We start from the raw sequence: 18,615 nt of genomic DNA on the forward strand, positions 1-18,615 counted from the left end.
TTAGACTCAGGAGCACTGGGTTCGAATCCTCGCATGACTATGGGAACTCACTGGGGAGTGGCAAATGATAAACCTGCTCTTTGAACATCTCCCATACTTTGAAAAACCTATCAAGGCCACCTAGAAGCAAATTGGTGGCCCATATGTTTAGTGAATTATTGGGTCCCAAATCCATGTGTACAGTATCTGCCCATTATGGCCGATGATATGGCCATCCTTTCTCTGATGTCACCTGATCCCCCTTTCTCCCCAATAACTACTTTTCTGCTTCTGATTTGCAAGGATGGAATGCCACTTTTTATTAAAGCCTCCTGAGATCAAGCTGTCCTGGTTATCCTCTGGTGATTGACACCTGTTTTAGGGTGGAACCCAATGTACAGCACTGTTTGTTAATGTTACTATGATTTCTCCCACATGTAGGGTTTGGAAAGCGTTTTGGAAGCTTACGGGATCAAGGTATGTGCTCCTCCTGCCTATAGCTACGAACTGAACGCAGCAGGAGAAAGCTAGTTCTAGAACTGATCTTAAGCTTAGGGAACACACCTGTGACAGGGGACACAGGTATGCTTGGCTGGATCTGCAATTTAGAAGGGAGGGGGATAATAAAAGCTTGTTTCCAAGAACCTGTGGGTTTATTTTGTCCACCCACCTAAGAACATAAGAGCCCTGCTGGATCAGGCCAAGGGTTCCTCTAGTCCAGCTTCCTGGATCTCACCGTGGCCTCACCAGATACCTCTGAGAGTACCCAGGACAACAAAATCCCCGTCTCCTGATCCCCCTCTCTTGGATGTGGCATTTGGAGGTCCCTTCCTTCAAAGCCTGGAGATGATACATCCCCATCATGGCTTGTAACTTGTGACGAACTTTTCCTCCAGGAACCTGTCCAATTCCCTTTGAAAGGCCTCTAGGCCAGGTGCCATCCCCACATCCTGGGGCAAGGAGTTCCACAGACTAACCACACGCTGGGTCAAGAAATCTTTTCTTCGGTCTGTCCTCCCTCTCCCAACCCTCCATTGGAGGGGAGGTGCCCTGGTTCTGGGATTGCGTGAGAGGGAAAAGAGCTTCCCTCTCTCTCCATTTGATCCATCCCTTTTCCACAGAGGGGTGGAACCATGGTGGTGTTACTGGTTTTTTTTTCCAGCCCACAACAGCATTTGACCCAAAGCCTTTGGTAGCAGCCAAGCGGGACCTGGACTGTGGCAGTTGCTTCAGAGAAGGGATAAAGCAAAGCAGAGGGTTGCAAGTCAAGTCGCTTTCTCTTTAAGGCAGGGAAGGTCAACCGGTGGGGAGGCTTCGGCTCCCACAATTCTTTGCCGTTGGCCATGCTTATGAGGGATGATGGGAGGTGAGATGCTGCACCTGGAGGGCTACACCTTGCCTAACCTGGCTGGAGTGCCACAGACGTGCCTGCCACTTTACAGGTCAAAAAACAAAACAGCATAAAAGGTTGTGCCTCAAAGATATTGCAATCCTGAATTTCAAATTCAGGGGCACCGGAGAGGCAGACGGGTTAAAAAACACTGAAGGAGAACAAGTCCAAGCAGTGGAAGAAAAGGTCTGTTAGCTTCCAGCATGTCAGGAGAAAGCTGACTGTATAAAGAGAAGAGATGGTCTGTTGGGTCATAATTGGCTAGCGCCCGTGTCGTCATCCGTCTTCCTTCTTCTGTCTCCTTTGCCATCCTCAGTAATCCAAATGATTTTGCAAGAGGTTATAAGGTGTTTGTGGGTTCATCCTCAAGTCTAATTACCAACCTTGTTTTAAAAGGTAGTTGTGTTGATGTCTGTTTCATTGGCTAACCTTCAGGACTAAGTTGTAACTGAAGTAGGCCCATTGACTTCAGTAGAATGTACAGAGGAGTTGACTTACAAAAACCACACTGATTCAATGAGCTTACTCTAGTTTGGACTTACTTCTAGATTTCAGCTGGCCTGTGCAATAACAGACAAGGCAAAACAAAATGGCTACAGTTCTGGGAGACCTGTAAAACGAGCAGATTTATTTCAGTGTGAACTTCACTGATTACAGTCCATCTCTTCAGACACATGGAGTACAGTACTGAGGCTATAAGCATGTTAAACAACCAAAGAGTGTATACTTCTCAATAGCATTAGTGGGGTGAGACTATATTGTTTCAAGCTCATTAAATCACAAAAGTACAGTCTCCAAATCCTGTGAGGAACTAGTTCCCCACTATTTAGAACCAGTTAGGTCTCATCTTGAGTCCTATGGCCAGTTCTGGACTCCACACTTCAAGAAGGATGCTGACAAATTGGAACAAGTTCAGAGGATGGTGACAAGGAGGGTCAGGGGGCTGGATACCAAGCCCTTGGAGGAAAGGCTGAAAGAACTGAGCATGCTTAATGAGGGGGGAAAAACGAGGGGTGATAGAATAGCACTTTTCAAATATTTGAAAGGCTGTCAAACAGAGGAGGGGCAGGATCTGTTCTCGATCATCCCAGAGTGCAGGACATGTAAGAATGGGCTCAAGCAACAAGAAGCCAGATTTCAGCGGAATATCAGAAAAACTGCCTAACTGTTAGAGCAGTACGACAATGGAACCCATTACTTTGGGAGAGGGGTGAGCACTCCAATGCTGGAGGCCTTCAAGAGAAAATTGGGCCACCCTCTGTCAGAACGGCTTTGATTTGGATTCCTGCATGGAGCAGGGGGTTGGACTCGATGGCTTTAGAGGTCCCTTCCAACTCCATCATCCTGTGATTCATTAATCTTCTCTACATCCCATGGTGTTTAACCCGTTGCTGTCAACTTACAGCTGGCTCTCTTGAAAGAACTGACTGACCTTCTCATCCAGGATGGGGTGGAACTGGTCACCCAACAAATTGCTGGCCCCAGAAAGGGGAAGGGGAAGGCCGCCAAAAAGAAGCAAGGGTTCAAACAAGCCGTGGATCATGAGGTGAGTAGTCAAGGCGAATGCAGAGGTGCTGTGGTAGGGAGGTGGCGCTTAAGGGAACAAGACAAAGCACCAATTCCCATCCATTTTGCAATTGTAATTCACTTAAGGGTCTTTTTGAACCTGCATCCCAAATAAGTACAACTTAAGTGCAACTTATGCCAGTCTTATATGGCATAAGTGGTACTGGTAGATTCCAGTCTTTGAAAGAAACTCAGCATACATATTCCAACACATTTTCTGGACATTTCCCCTAACCTGTATGTGCTGGTCTCTACCATTCCCCCCTCCAACTGTTATGACCTCTGGCTTTTTCAATGTGCAGGGTTCACTGAAGCATGAGGTTCCAGATGAGCATCTGGGTCGCACCACAGACGTTACCAAAGACCCGAACCGAGAGCTGGCATACTCAGGACCAGAAGCTGCGGAATTTCTTTTGTCTTCTTCTACTTTCCCACCTTCCACTATGACGAAGGTATTATTATTTGCTTTATTTCATTTCTTTAATTTTATTTTTCTTCCCTCTAACCACTACAGTACTTGACTTACTCTTTTCACCTTTTTCATCTTGAATCAGTTTGATTATGATGTCTTACATCATTGTTAGATTTTAAATTGTTTTATTTTATATGTTGTACACCACCCAGAGTCGTCTATTGACTAGATGGGTGGGATATAAATTCAATACATAAATAAATAAAAAATTTTAAAAATAAGAATTTTATTTATTTATTTATTTATTTTAATTGTGATTTTTATTTATAGGCCACCTTTCTCCTGATAAGGGGACCCAAGGCGGCACACATTATTAAAAGAATAAAAAAGAATTTAAAACGTAATAAAAAACATAAACATTCGAAAAATAATGTTTATCTTATTACTGTAAGAAAGAAGCCCAGTTACCATGACTCAGCTTCCAGATAACCTCACCCAGATGACTGAGGATCTTCACAGATATATTAGAAAAATAATTAAACTATATGCTAATTAAAATACAACTGAATAATTAAAAGCAGGTGAACATCAGAAACTATCTTAACTTTAAAAATGGGATTCAGGGACTCAATCAGGATGGTTAAAAGCCTACCGGAAGAGATGGGTCTTCAGCTGTCGACAGGATAAAAGAGGGGGGAGCCTGACCTCCTGAAGGAGAACATCCCATAATCTGGGAGTCACCACTGAGAAGGCCCTGCCTCTAGTGTCCCCAAGAGGAGGGCCTCCTCTGAGGATCTTATATGCCAAAAAGGCTCATATGGGGAAATATAGTCCTTCAGGTGAAATTACCATATTTCCTCGTGTATAAGATGCACCCATGTATAAGACACCCCCCCTTTTCTAACACAAAATTAAGAAATCTAAGCGGGGCGTAGCAAGTGGAGGGGGAAAGCAGGAATCAAAGCGCTTTGATCCATTCCCCCTCCTTACCTCCGTGTATAAAATGACCCTCATTTTTAAATCTAAAGATTTTAGACAAAAGTATCATCTTATACATGGAAAAATATGGTATTCTGTAGGTTTGTATTGAGCTAAAACTCTCCCTCTCCCTCTCTTCAGTGTGTGTATGCATGTACTTTCTGAACATTTTCTACTTTTATAAGATGAGCCCACCTCCTTTCTTCCTGCAGCTTTTGACATTTTGGGGTGAAAGGGTCACTGTGTCTGATGGATGCTGGTGTGGGCGCCCATGAGGTGATCCCCTTCCAGACCCTACACTGTGGGTGAGCAGCTTCCACCTTCAAAAGCACGTTGACATTCGCACACCAGCTTTTTATTCCGTCCGGTTCCAGCAGCAGTGCTGACCCGGGACAATTCCAGGTCAACAATTCCAGGTCAACATGCAACGGCGCGGTCTTGATCGTAACATCTCCTCCAGAGATATGGCTCTTAAGCCTTTGGTTCTCTTGTGTCTTCCTCTTTCCTTAGGCCGTTCCGGGAGAGACGTTTATGACAACTGCCAATAGCAGTTCTATGGCCTCGGAGGTAACAGTTGATCGCATAAGCCCAGGTGAGCCGAAAGCTACAAGAGTGACAGACAGCCCTGGAGCAAAGAACACAACACAGCCTCGATGGAACAGGAACCATAACTCCTTCGAGGAGGGGGAAATAGCTGAAAACACCACTTTGGAAGAAGGTCTTTGGTCTTTGGAAGAATCATCTTTAAGGAAGGAGCTGGAGGGAGAGGTGCGAGCAATACAAGCAATAGTGTGGTTCTGAACCAGTAGTTCCAAACTTTAGCTTCCCAGATGTTCTCTTGGCAGAGTGTAGAAATTTAGTGGATTAAAAAAACCTCTAACTACACAGCAGATAAAATTTCAGGGACCAACAAAGCAGAACTAGCTTCAATCCTCCCCCACAGTAAACCAGCCCTTGTTGGTTCATTCTCCTCAACTGGCACTTACTGTCTCAATAGATCCTAGTAAGAGGAATAAATAAAAAGGTTTGCATTTACTTATAGGTCTGAATCAATCAAAAACAACATATTGTAGAAAAACAACGACTGGTTACATGAACAGAGCTAAACTGACTAATTAGCTTCAGGGCTGACTAACTGTGTGACTCTTAGCTGGTCCCAGATCATGTTCTTTGCATGTAAAAGGTTCCATGTTCGGTCTTTGACAATTTTTTAAAAAGGATCAGAAAGCAGCATGTGGTTTAAACCTTTGCCAGTCACAAGAAAAAAATATTGTGCTTGATGGGCTAATAAACTAATTTCTCCCTGAAGGCCTCTTGCTCTGTGCTTTCAGAGCCCCTGAATAACCAATCACGTATCCGCAGACAGCAATTATTGCGGTAATTGACCAGTCAGCAGGAAATATGTCCTACATGTACAAAAACGTGGGCAACGGCAAATCCAGCCATTCTAGGTTAAAAGAGTTAGGGAATAAAATAGCTCATGTTTGTTGAATTCATGTCTTGGTTAATAACGCAAAAGAACTTTTGGAATGATAGACAAGGGGAGGGAAAGGTGTGGTCTGATGAACAATATCATCCATAAAATCTGCTGCCTTTTTCTCCTTGCTTTTCAAATGAGAATCACAAATTCCCGCTTGGAATTTTGGCAAAACTTGCAAGAAAGCAGGGACCTCTTGAGGAATTTCCTCGGACCCTTAAGGGCGGTGGTTCGTCATGACTGGACATCAGCTGAACCTTCTCACTAGGAGACTCAAAAGGCAGCATGTCCATTGGAACCAATGAAATTGAAGCGCCAGACTTGTAGAATCTGTGGTTTCTTAAATCAATAGTCCCCCAAATTCCCAAACACAGAAGGGATGTCAGGATAAGCAGGAGACTCCTCATAGAAACATAGAATAAATCTAAGTTAAAGCAGATCCAATAGAGGGTCCTCCAATTTTCTCCCGAGTGCCTCCAGCGCTGGACGCTCTCTACTTATTGAAATCTTGGTTCCGTCGTCCTACTGCTCTAACAGTTGATATTTTTCCTGATATTCAGCCAAAATCTGGCTTCCAGTAACCTGAGCCCATTATTATGCGTCCTGCAGTTTCTTCATCACGATTGAAGCTTTTCTTTTATAAATCCTTTTCCACTTGTCAAGGGCCTTCTTAGCTAAAAATGGAGAGGGGGGCAGCTTGTAAAAAAGGCCTTGCCATCACAAAGTGCTGTTATGGCCATCTGAATCTTTGAAAGGATGTGCCCATTTATACAGCCTGAAACAGCATTCGGTGTACCTGCTGCAGCACCACATGGTTGGCTCGTATTCCCTTGAATGGATACTGTGACCTCCAAAAATGGGATTATTTTGTTTCTGTAGCTGGAACATGGCTCCACCCGCCTGGATCTGGAGTCCAGATTCTACTCTGTAGAGAATACATCCCACCAGATGACTGAGATCTTGGAAAAGCAGAAGGCAGATGAAGGTGTATTCAACGTAAGCACTACCTCCAGAGTTTAATTAAATTGTCTGTTCCCTTGTCTGTCAGCCTTCCCTTTTCTGTCAAAAAAAGTCTTCTTCTTCAAGTGCCTTTCCTCCCCTTGCTGGATCGTTCATGGGAAATAGATCAGCAATCCAGTTTTGAGCTTAGAAGGCGTTCACCCCATCCTGCTAAGCCTTGCTTCATGTTCCCCACTCAAATTCCCCCCTCCCCTTGAAATCTTCACTTAATCATCATCATCTTAGAACTGCTGGTCTGGAAGGGACGACCCTCAGGATCATCACGTCCAGCCCCTGTCAAGGAGGCCCCGGGGGGGGGGGGAGGGAATCAAACTCCCAGTCTTTGGCTAGTCTAAATCTCTGAGCTATCCAGAAGTTCACAGGATTCCCCATTTCTTCTTTAAGTATGATTCTGTGAGCCTTTTAACACAGTCACCTGAACCTGGGAAACACAGGGCAGGAAATTTTAAATGATCTTCAACAGCATGTGATGTTTTGCATATAATGTTTCTCTGTCTAAAATGGAAATGACAGTATTGGTCTGATTCTTTGTCCCAACTAGAGTAGACCTGCGGGTTCAATGGGGTTGACATCTGTGTCAACTTGCCGTCCAATGGGCCAATTTCGCATGGGGCTATCAAACATCATATACAGTCGGACCCCCCCTATCCATGGGGAAAGTATCTGCTGATTCACTTACCCATTGTCTGGAAATACTAAATAAAAAAAACCCAGAAATAGGTTTTTATATGGATTTCCAGGATGTATTTACCAGAACTGGCCATGAGAGGGGGCCAGAGACAATCCAATATATAGTGTCGGATACTTCCACGTGTTTCAGCATCTATGTGGGGGGGGCGGGGCGGGGAGAACACTTGGAACCGATCCCCCCACGAATACTGTGGCGCTACTGTAGTTGTCTGTTAAACCGAGATTACAGCTTAGAGATCCGTTCAAGCAGCCCTTCTTTGAGACCATCTGCTCCCACTCCTGAATTTAGCAACTTGACTTTGAGTTCATTGAGGCTGAAAGAGGCCAACTTTTCCAACTCCAAAGTTTTAAGATGTACAAAACGGTGGTAAGGCCGCACCTGGGGTATTGTGTACAGTTCTGGTCGCCGCACCTCAAAAGCCACATTGCGGAACTGGCGTCACAAGATGGACGCTCTCCTTCCACCTCTCACTGGATGGAGCGGAAGGTGCATGGGCCCGATCCGTGGTTGCGCTCCGGTGTTCCTCTTTGCCTCTTGTAAGATGGGGTGGCTCGGAGCTGCTGCTCTGTTGTCGGGTCCTTGCTTCTTCTGTTTCTCTAGATGCCTCCGAGTCCCGACCTGGAGGTGGAAGCTCATTCTTCAGAGCAGGCGTCCAAAGAGCTGCCGGGGCCTCTGAAGAAAAGACGTGGCGAGCGCAAGAAGGAGAAGCAAGACAGCCAAGTAAGGGAAAGGAAGGGGAGAGCCTTGGAATCCCCACCTTTTCAGGTTAGGGTTTCAGTGGAAGGGTGTGGGGTAAAGGGAAGAGGGTCTGCACATGTTCCCTCTCGAATCGTCAGCTGGGGATCCCAAAGGTGCCTGTTTTCAACTGGGCATCTGCAGAAGGTGGTTTGATTTATGATTCATCAGATGTTCAGAAGAGGGAACCAAGATCCAGTGAGGTGTCAACACAAGGCATAATGTGAACACACATGGCAACAACTTATCTATCTATCTATCTATCTATCTATCTATCTATCTATCTATCTATCTATCTATCTATCTATCTATCTATCTATCTATCTATCTATCTATCTATCTATCTATCTATCTATCTATCTATCTATCTATCTATCTAAGACAATTCGTTGCTGTGCTCATTGGGGCATTCTGAAAGTTGAAGACACGGGCCGCTAACAACTGGTAGCAATGTGCACGTGCGCATAGCTATTTCACCATACTAGTTATGGTGCAAGAGTTCAGGCAGGTTGAAAATGACTGAGATAAAATTATTCTTTGCTTAGGTGAGATTTCCCGGGGTTGATTTTCTGCGGATGGCCCTGTTCCTGCACCCACCCGAGGCAAAGCTGGTGGATGCAGCTGGGTCCTTTCACCCCACTTTAGTTTGACTGACCTCCCCCCTCCAGATGTATGGGCAGGGACTACAACTCCCATCATTCCCAGTCTGTATGGTCGGTGATGGCAGATGTGATCCAGCCAGAGGCCCGGCTCTCCATTCTTGGGGTGAGGCCCTGGCTCTTCTGTGGTGGTTTCGCTGTGTCAAGGGTGATGTTTTTTTTTTGACTGTTTGCACTTTGCAGCTGACGGTTAGAATCCATACCAAATTTATTCAGTACAAAATTCCCAAGAGATTTTACATTCTTGTGAGCTCTTTCTGAAAAAAAAAAAGAAAATCAAGACAGCAATCCCCATGTTTTTACATGCATTCTGACAGTTGCCAGGGAAATAATATCTTTTGCAAATCTTTGACCACTTTTATGTGTGTGTAGGCATCCTTCAGTCTCGAAAGACTATGGTATCGTGCTCTGTATGGAGGACTTGGAACAGCGTCTAGTGTGGCTGAGGAGGCCAATTCGAGAGTGACAATCCCTTCCACACTGGAGACAAATCCAATCTGTCCCCTGTCCAGCTCCCTGGTTTTGCTTCCTTTGTGACTTCCTCTTTGCCTCAGCCTGCTGGACAAGGGTCTCTTCAAATTGGGAGAGGCCGTGATGCACTGCCTGCCTCCAGGCTGAACGATCAGATGTCAGAGTTTCCCATCTGTTGAGGTCTATTCCTAAGGCCTTCAGATCCCGCTTGCAGATATCCTTGTATCGCAGCTGTGGTCTCCCTCTGGGGCGATTTCCCTGCACTAATTCTCCATATAGGAGATCCTTTGGAATCCGACCATCAGCCATTCTCACAACGTGCCCAAGCCAGCGTAGACGTCGCTGTTTCAGTAATGTATGCATGCTGAAAATTCCAGCTCGTTCTAGGACTACTCTATTTGGAACTCTGTCCTGCCAGGTGATACCAAAAATCCGTCGTAGGCAACGCATATGGAAGGTGTTCAGCTTCCTCTCCTGCCGGGCACAAAGGGTCCAGGACTCGCTGCAGTACAGGAGTGTGCTCAGGACACAGGCTCTATAGACCTGGATCTTGGTATGTGTTGTCAGTTTCTTATTGAGCCATACTCTCTTTGTGAGTCTAGAGAACATGGTGGCTGCTTTCCCAATGCGTTTATCCAGCTCAACATCTAGAGAGAGGGTGTCAGAGATGGTTGAGCCAAGGTACACAAAGTCATGAACAACCTCCAATTCTTGTGTGGAGATGGTAATAGAGGGAGGTGAGTCCACACCCTGGCCCATGACTTGTGTTTTCTTCAGGCTGATTGTTAGTCCAAAGTCTTGGCAGGCCTTGCTGAAACGGTTCATGAGTTGTTGGAGGTCTTCAGCAGAGTGGGCAACAATGGCTGCATCGTCTGCAAAGAGGAAGTCCCTCATGCATTTCAGCTGGACTTTGGTCTTTGCTCTCAATCTAGAGAGATTAAAGAGCTTTCCATCTGATCTAGTCCGGAGATAGACACCTTCTGTTGCAGTTCCAAAGGCATGCTTCAGCATGACAGCAAAAAAGATCCCAAAAAGTGTTGGTGCGAGGACACAGCCCTGTTTCACTCCGCTTCGGATGTCAAAGGGATCTGATGTTGAGCCGTCAAAAACTACAGTGCCTTTCATTCCATCGTGGAAGGACCTGATGATGTTAAGGAGACGAGGTGGACATCCAATCTTGGGAAGTATTTTGAAAAGGCCATCCCTGCTAACCAAGTCAAATGCTTTTGTAAGGTCTATGAAGGCCACTAAGAGTGGCTGTTGTTGTTCCCTGCATTTCTCCTGCAACTGTCGGAGGGAGAATACCATGTCAGTGGTGGATCTATTTGCTCGAAATCCACACTGTGATTCCGGATAGACTCTGTCTGCAAGCACCTGGAGCCTCTTCAGCACAACACGGGCAAGCAGCTTCCCTACAACGCTAAGAAGAGAGATACCACGGTAGTTATTGCAGTCACCCCTGTCACCTTTGTTCTTGTACAACGTGACAATGTTTGCATCCTTCATGTCCTGTGGTACTCCACCTTCCCTCCAGCAGAGACAAAAGATTTCATACAGTTCGGTGATGATGATCTCCTTACCGCATTTCAGCACTTCAACAGGGATGTTGTCCCTTCCAGGTGCCTTGCCAGAGGTGAGGGAATCCAAGGCCGCATTTATTTCTGCTAGGGTTGGTTCGCTGTCCAGCTCTTCCAAGACAGGCAGGCACTCAATGTTATTTAATGCTTCTTCGGTTACTACATTCTTTCTGGAATATAGCTCGGAGTAGTGCTGCACCCAGCGTTCCATCTGCTGTGCTCGGTCCTGGATGATCACACCTGTAGTAGACTTCAAGGGAGCAGATTTCTTCTGTAATGGACCTAAGGCCTGCTTGATACTTTTATGTAAAGCATAGCGAAAGACGGGGGAATATATTTTGACTCCATTATTTGAGATATTCTGTCTCTTGATCATTTTCAAAGGCTCCGGTCATGAGTCAGAATCCACCCACCTCTGAGCTCTTTCCCTGGATGCGAGACTCGAATGGAGGACGGTGGGTGTAAAAACTTAGCAGTTTTACATCACATCCCTCTGGGTCAGCTGCTCCCAGGAAGGACCAGCCAGGGTGATCTTTGATGCTTCTCAGCACCACCCCAAAAATGGCCAGTTTACCAATGTGAGCAGAGTAGGAGGGGATCCAGAGAGCCAGTAAGGATTTGGCTGGCTGCAAGTAACTGATGTTGTTACTGATGTTGTTATGTACCATCAAGTCAACTCCAACTTATGGCGACCCTATGAATGATCCATCTCCAAAATCCCCTGTCCTCAACAGTCCTGCTCAGCTCTTGTAAACTCAAAAGTTGTGGTTTCTTTGATGGGTAAATCCATCTCATACTTGGTCTTCCTCTTTTCCCAGCACTATCGTCTTTTTCTGGAGAATCCTGCCTTCTCATGATGTGCCAGCTTCAGCATTTTGGCCTCCAGAGATAGTTCTGGCTTGATTTGCTCCAGGACCCATTTGTCTGACTTTCTGGTAGTCCAGGGTATCCTCAAAGCTTTGCTCCAGCCCCACATGTCAAATAAATATTTTTTCCCCTACCAGCTTTCTTAACGGTCCAGCTTTCACACCCCTACATGGTGATCCGAAATACAATGGGTGAGTTTGGTCAATCTGCAGGGACACATCCATACACTTGATGATCTTTTAGAAAATTCCTTTATCGCTACCCTTCCAAGTCTTGGTGTTCTTCTGATTTCTTGGCTCAAGGCTCCATGATTGAACTGAGGTATATACAAAATCTCTATTTCAATTTCTTCCTTGTCATTGTTAAAATCGCGTAGCACGATTGAGTTACGATGCAAGGCCCAGCCATCAGCGTAAAAGGCCATTGAGTCCAGCCTCCCTGCTCAAGACAGGAATCCAAATCAAAGCGGATCGGACAGATGGTTCTCCAAGTTTCTCTCGAAGGCCTCTCCAGCGTTGGGGCGCTCACCACCTCCCAAGTTGATGACTTCCGTTGTCGTACTGCTCTAACAGTTAAGAAGTTTTTCCTGTTATTCGGTCTAAAAAAAATCCTGGAAAGGATCACCATACATTAGATTTGACTGGATGGCAAATCCTTGTCAAGGCGTTTCCCAAACTGGACATGTTCTTGTGAGTGAGGGCTGTCTCCTCGGAGCTGTCCACAGTTCTGATTCTGAGCAGCCAGCAATGGGAACCCTTCTCGGCAGTAGCTGAAGGCCATCTCAGGTTCAAGCTAAACAATACCAGGGATGGAATTTTTCTCTTTTTCAAATGACATCCATATGTTGACTGAAATTGCACCAGCTAGAATTCTGGGGACTTTAGCTATCCCTGTTAAAAAAAAAAAAAGTCCCCTCGGGCGTTTGATTTAACCTATTGCTGGTGCGTAAATGAGGATAAAATGTCTCCATTTCTGAGTTTCATAACAGAGGGACCAGCTGAGCTTTGTGGCACTGCTAAGCATTAGGGGTACTGTACTCTCCCCTGCAGGGGACGTGGTGGTGCTGTGGGCTAAACCGTTGAAGCCTCTGGGCTGCAAGGTCAGGAGACCAGCAGTCATAAGATCGAATCCACGCAACGGAGTGAGCTCCCGTCGCTTTGTCCCAGCTCCTCATCAACCTAGCAGTTCGAAAGCATGTAAATGCGAGTAGCTAAATAGGTACCATCTCGGTGGGAAGGTAAAACAGCGTTCCCTAGTCATGCTGGCCACGTGACAACGGAAACTGTCTTCGGACAAGCGCTGGTTCTATGGCTTGAAAAGTGGGATGAGCACCGCCCGCTAGAGTCGGACACGACTGGACTAAAAATGTCAAGGGGAACCTTTATCTTTAACTTACTCTCCCCTACTCATTATGCTCTATACAGGGTGCCTCGAAACTACAATATTCTGAATGTTTTGCCATGCCACAGAGTTTAGCCCTCCTTAGCCAATCCTTATACAGAGACGTGGTGGCGCTGCGGGTTAAAACCACAGAAACATCTGTGCTGCAAGGTCAGAAGATCTGCAGTCGTAAGATCGAATCCACGCGACAGAGGGAGCTCCCATTGCTTGTCCCAGCTCCCGCCAACCTAGCAGTTTGAAAGCATGCAAAATGTGAGTAAATAAATAGGTACCACCTTGGTGGTAAGGTCATGGCGTTCCGTGTCTAAGTCGCACTGGCCATGTGGCCACGGAAACTGTCTCCGTATAAACAGTTCGCTGGCTCTATGGCTTGGAGATGGGGATGAGCACTGTGACGTAGAGTCAGACACGACTGGACAAATTGTCAAGGGGAACTTTTACCTTTTACCTGCCAATCCTTATGCCTTGGAACTCAGAAATTGAGGGATTTTATTCTCATTTATAGGGACGTGATGGCGCTGTGGGTTAAACTGCAAAAGCCTCTGTGCTGTAAGGTCCGTAGATCTTCAGCTCTAAGATTGAATCCATGCGATGGAGTGAGCGCTCGTCGCTTGTCTCAGCTCCCGCCAACTTAGCAGTTCGAAAGCATGCAAATGCAAGTAGATAAATAGGGACCACCTCGGTGGGAAGGTAACAGCGTTCCATGTCTAGTCACGCTGGCCACATGACCACGAAAGATTGTCTTTGGACAAACGATGGCTCTATGGCTTGGAAACGGGGATGAGCATCACCCCCTAGGGTCTGACATGACTGGACAAAAATTACCTTTACCTATTCTCATTTACGTACCAGCTGTAAATTATATCAAATACCTGAAAGGGCTTTTGTGTATGTGCGCGCGTGCACACACTAAAGCTCCCGGAGTTCTAACTGAGGCAATTCCCGCAGATGTCTGGGTGCTGAGGTTAAAAAATAACATATAAATATCCCACCCAAGACAACGTAGGTAGCACGTCATTGCAAGCATACCTCCTGAAGAGGTAAACGGCATCCTGTTAGTAAAGCCTATGTCCTGTGACTCAGCTCCTCCTCTCGCATGCTGGTGAGTCGTGTTTTCTGATTGGTCACTGAGAAAATAAACACAGGCTTCGTTTGCATAGTGTGGCTGCCCAGGCCCGAATCTTTCCTGTAATCTCAGCATCAAGGGAAGCGGTTGTACAGGATCCAGGATTCTGGGAGCTGTAGTCCAAGACATATTTCCCCCTCCCCAAGCTTTGTCCTTTGCAGAGTTTCAAGCAGAGGTGGGATTCAGCAGGTTCTCACCTATTCTATAGAACCGCTTCCTAAATGTACTATTGGTTCTTAGAACCGTTTGTTGGCCTGAGATGAATGAAGGAGGAGGGGCCAGGTGACCAGCGATGAGCGAGGGGGAGGGGGCACAATTAACTGCCTCCCTTCCCACTCCACACTGAGCCGTCTGAGGTGGGATATGGGTAAGAGAGATAAAGCCCTGGAAAGAGCAGAGGTGTCACTGGGGGAAAAGGGGGGAGGATGAGCCCTTGATGTCACTGGAGGAAAGCCCATGGCCTCGAGGCAGAGGGGGTGTGTGATTGACAAGGCATGAGGGCAGGACACAGAGGGAAAAAGTTTTGGGGTGAGACCGCTTCAATCAAACAAACAACCATCCTCGTTTTACTATGATTTTTTTCAAGTTAAAGGTACCACATAAGACTGTTGCTCTGCCTAGAAACAGTTTTTTTTTAAATCCCAGAGAATATCCAATGCATGAATCAGTGACAGTCTCACTGATCCACGCAAGCAAGGTATGCAATAGAAAAGTCACTCACACCACAAAGAGATGAAACCTCCAAGCCTCATTTAGAGTAACAAAGAACTCTTCCTCCTGCCCCAAAACTGACAATTTCGGGAGACAAATGGCACACAGAGATAGCCCACTCTGTTAGAAGGAGGAAGACAGCTATCAGTATTTTAACACTAGTAAGACTTACTATTCTTGAAGGCCATATATCCAGGGCCAAGAAAGGAAAACACATAAACATATCAATAGATAAGGGGAATTGAAACTCTTCTCTCCAGACATTCAGACGCATCTTGACCACAGGTCAACATGGGGGGTGGGTGGGGGCCGGAGGGACTCCGAGGGGGAGGGACCATCATGAGAAGGCAGCATTCTCCAGAAAAGACATACATGAGAGCATATTAATCAAGCATTTGTTGATATTGGCTGTTGTGGGTTTTTCGGGCTCTTTGGCAGTGTTCTGGACCGATTGAGGTGGTGGGGTTGAGGTGGAGTGGCAACAGATTGAAAAGAGACCATACCTTCCAAGCCAGAAGGAAGCGGGGGGGGAGAAGAACTCCTCAACAGGTGTGCAAAGGCAGCCTCCAGGTAACAACAAGCAGGGCTATCAGTCATTTCAGGAGCAGGAAAGGGGATGGAAGCAATTTTTACTGGTGAGCTATAGGGTGAAATAGGAGGTAAAGGGAAGGAGAGATGTCAGTTCTCTGTCAAACCTGGTCATAAGCACCCACTGTGAGGTGTGTGTTTGTGTGTGTGTGTTTGGCACATGCCCATGGTGAGGTTAACAGCAGCGGCATGCCCAAACAGATGCACTTATCCAGATATCTTAATCATGTGAGAAGTAGTTGTGATGATAGGCAGTAGGGAGACCACCGTAGAAGAAACTCTCATCAGATCCCACTGTCCTGGGCATTTATTTATTTATTTATTTATTTATTTATTTATTTATTTATTTATTTATTTATTTATTTATTTATTTATTTATTTATTTATTTATTTATTTATTTATTTATTTGCCATTCGGGCATAGAACCTGTTGTTAATTTATTTGAATCCCACCACTGGTTTCAAGGTCTACCCCATGCTCTGTAAAGTTTCCCGTAGAAGGGCCGTTCTGCTCTGACGGTCAGGGAGAACAATTTTGGAAGTCCCTGGCAAAATTTAATATCCGTTTCAGATCTTCCCCTTGCCAACCATCAACAGTTATAAATCTTCCCTTGCCTTCAGGGTGGGAATGGCAGATCAGAACTGAGCGCCGGGTGCGTGAACCCCTCCCTTCTCCTCCATCTCTTCTTTGGCTCTCATTTTGAAGCCGTTTCAATAAACTTCAACAGCCACTGGTGGCCAATGCCAGGCGTAAGGAATTACAGCCGGGTGGTGTGCTTTAATTGATGGACACTTATAATTAAACCGTGGGGCAATGCTTTTGCCCATAATAAGAACAATAATCAAAGGTTACAAAAATAGGCTGGGCAATCATGGCTGGTGGACCACTTTTTCTCAATTAGCATCTTTGCCACGTGCTTATCCCCCACCCTCCCCCCTGTTTGCAAAAGAAGGAGACGGAACCTGAACATGGGGAGCGGATGCTCTGCATGTTGAAGTCCCTTTTTAACAGATCGGGAAGTTTGTTTTGAAAGATTGTAGGAAGCAGAGGAGTCAAAAACATTGGTCCCTTTGAACTGTCGTGCTGGAGGAGAGCTTTCCGGGTAACCCTGGACGGCCAGAAAGACAAGCAAGTGGGTCCTAGACCAAAATCAGGCCTGAACGATCTCTAGAGGCAAAAATGTTGACAGCGGAGGCTGTCCTCCTTTGAGCGCAGCATGAGAAGGAAGGGTTATCTGGAAGAGACCATCATGCTGGGAAAGGTGAAAGGCAGCAGGAAAAGAGGAAGATTCAATATAGGATGGGCAGACTCATCCTATAAAGGAAACCACAGGGTTGAGTTTGTAAGAGCTGAGCAGGGCTGTTGAGGACGGGATTTTTGGGAGATAGCTTTATCCCAAGTAGCCCTAAATTGGAGATGACTTGATGACAGGTAACAACAACCAAGGAAGCAGAGCTAGAAGAATGTATGATTCAAACAATGCATGAGATTGATCATCTTTCATCCTCACCCCACCCCCAGCACTGAGGGCCATCCCTCCATCCTTCCTTGCCTAAATGTTGACCCCCCCTCCATGGGCTGGAATCAAACACCCACCCTCTCTTCTCTTCAGCTATGGTGAACCGATGGGAGATGTCTCCCCAAGCATCTGGAAGGACCGACATTCCCTAATCCTGACCCTAAAGCCATTCCTTGAGTTGTAATATTGAATGGGAGAGGCAGTGACAGATTTTACTTTCTTGGGCTCCATGATCACTGCAGATGGTGACAGCAGTCACGAAATTAAAAGATGCCTCTTCTTGGCAGGAAAGTAATGACAAACCTAGACAACATCTTAAAAAGCAGAGACATCACATTGCGAACAAAGGTCCACATAGTCAAAGCTATGGTTTTTCCAGTAACAATGTATGGAAGTGAGAGCTGGACCATAAAGAAGGCTGACCACCAAAGAATTGATTATTTTGAATTGTGGTGCTGGAGGAGGCTCTTGAGAGTCCCCTGGACTGCAAGGAGAACAAAGCTATCCATTCTGAAGGAAATCAACCCTGAGTGCTCACTGGAAGGACAGATCCTGAAGCTGAGGCTACAATACTTTGGCCATCTCATGAGAAGAGAAGACTCCCTGGAAAAGACCTTAATGTTGGGAAAGTGTGAATGCAAGAGGAGAAGGGGACGACAGAGGACGGATGGTTGGACAGCATCATTGAAGCGACCAACATGAATTTGACCAGACTCTGGGAGGCAGTGGAAGACAGGAGGGCCTGGTGTGCTCTGGTCCAGGGGGTCACAAAGAGTCGGACACGACTTAATCACTAAACAAAAAAAAAAAAAATGGGAGATCATGGTGGAGAAGGAAGTCCATATTTTGGTCTCTGCTGTTATCCTTGTTGTTTCCCCAACGGCTCTCCCCAGTCTGCCTTTAGTCACATGGAAGGGAAACGTTTTTCCTGGTTGATCTAAAAGCGGGGGTGGAGGAGCCATTGGGAAGTTCAAGAAAAGCAAAGAGTTCACTTCCTTTGTTTGCTGATGGAATGGAACTGCTGTCATCCTCAACGGAGTATTTTTCCAAACTGCCCTTTTCACAATTGTGCCTTCACCGATGATGCGCAAACGATGCGCTTTGTAACTTCATTTTTAGAAGAGGTGGCCCTGTGAGTCTCTGCAGACCTGTCGGGCAAAATCCAAAGATTCTTTTCCCCCATAGGCCTGACGAAGTGGACTGGCATTAAAATATAGCAGTTAGTCTTCAAGGTGCTACCTGGTTTTCTTTTGAAACTTCAGTTTCACTCTGTAGGAGGCAGCAGAGTGTCCTCTTCTTCCTCCTCACCCTCCCTGTTCTTTTGCTTAACACCTTTCATGTTTTCTGCCTCGTGTCCCACATTTAGCCACAAATCCGCCCGTCTGAACACCGAGCCCCGTGGCTGGTGATGCATGCGGCTTGTGGAAATTGCGTGTCACAGAGGGAA

At 46.0% G+C, this 18,615-nt stretch overlaps 1 protein-coding gene across 1 annotated transcript in view; it reads left to right on the plus strand.

The window, feature by feature from the left end:
- The window catches only part of LOC110082618 (uncharacterized), a 113,959-nt gene that overhangs the window by 18,588 nt on the left and 76,756 nt on the right, over positions 1–18,615 (plus strand). Inside the window, exons 17-22 of the mRNA XM_073002465.2 lie at positions 421–456; positions 2,775–2,915; positions 3,238–3,387; positions 4,836–5,093; positions 6,682–6,798; positions 8,114–8,233. Of these exons, the coding sequence (XP_072858566.2) occupies positions 421–456; positions 2,775–2,915; positions 3,238–3,387; positions 4,836–5,093; positions 6,682–6,798; positions 8,114–8,233 (822 nt within the window). The remainder of the gene's footprint in view (positions 1–420; positions 457–2,774; positions 2,916–3,237; positions 3,388–4,835; positions 5,094–6,681; positions 6,799–8,113; positions 8,234–18,615) is intronic.

The sequence above is a fragment of the Pogona vitticeps genome, chromosome 5 (genome assembly GCF_051106095.1).
Source record: "Pogona vitticeps strain Pit_001003342236 chromosome 5, PviZW2.1, whole genome shotgun sequence".
Taxonomy (NCBI): domain Eukaryota; kingdom Metazoa; phylum Chordata; class Lepidosauria; order Squamata; family Agamidae; genus Pogona; species Pogona vitticeps.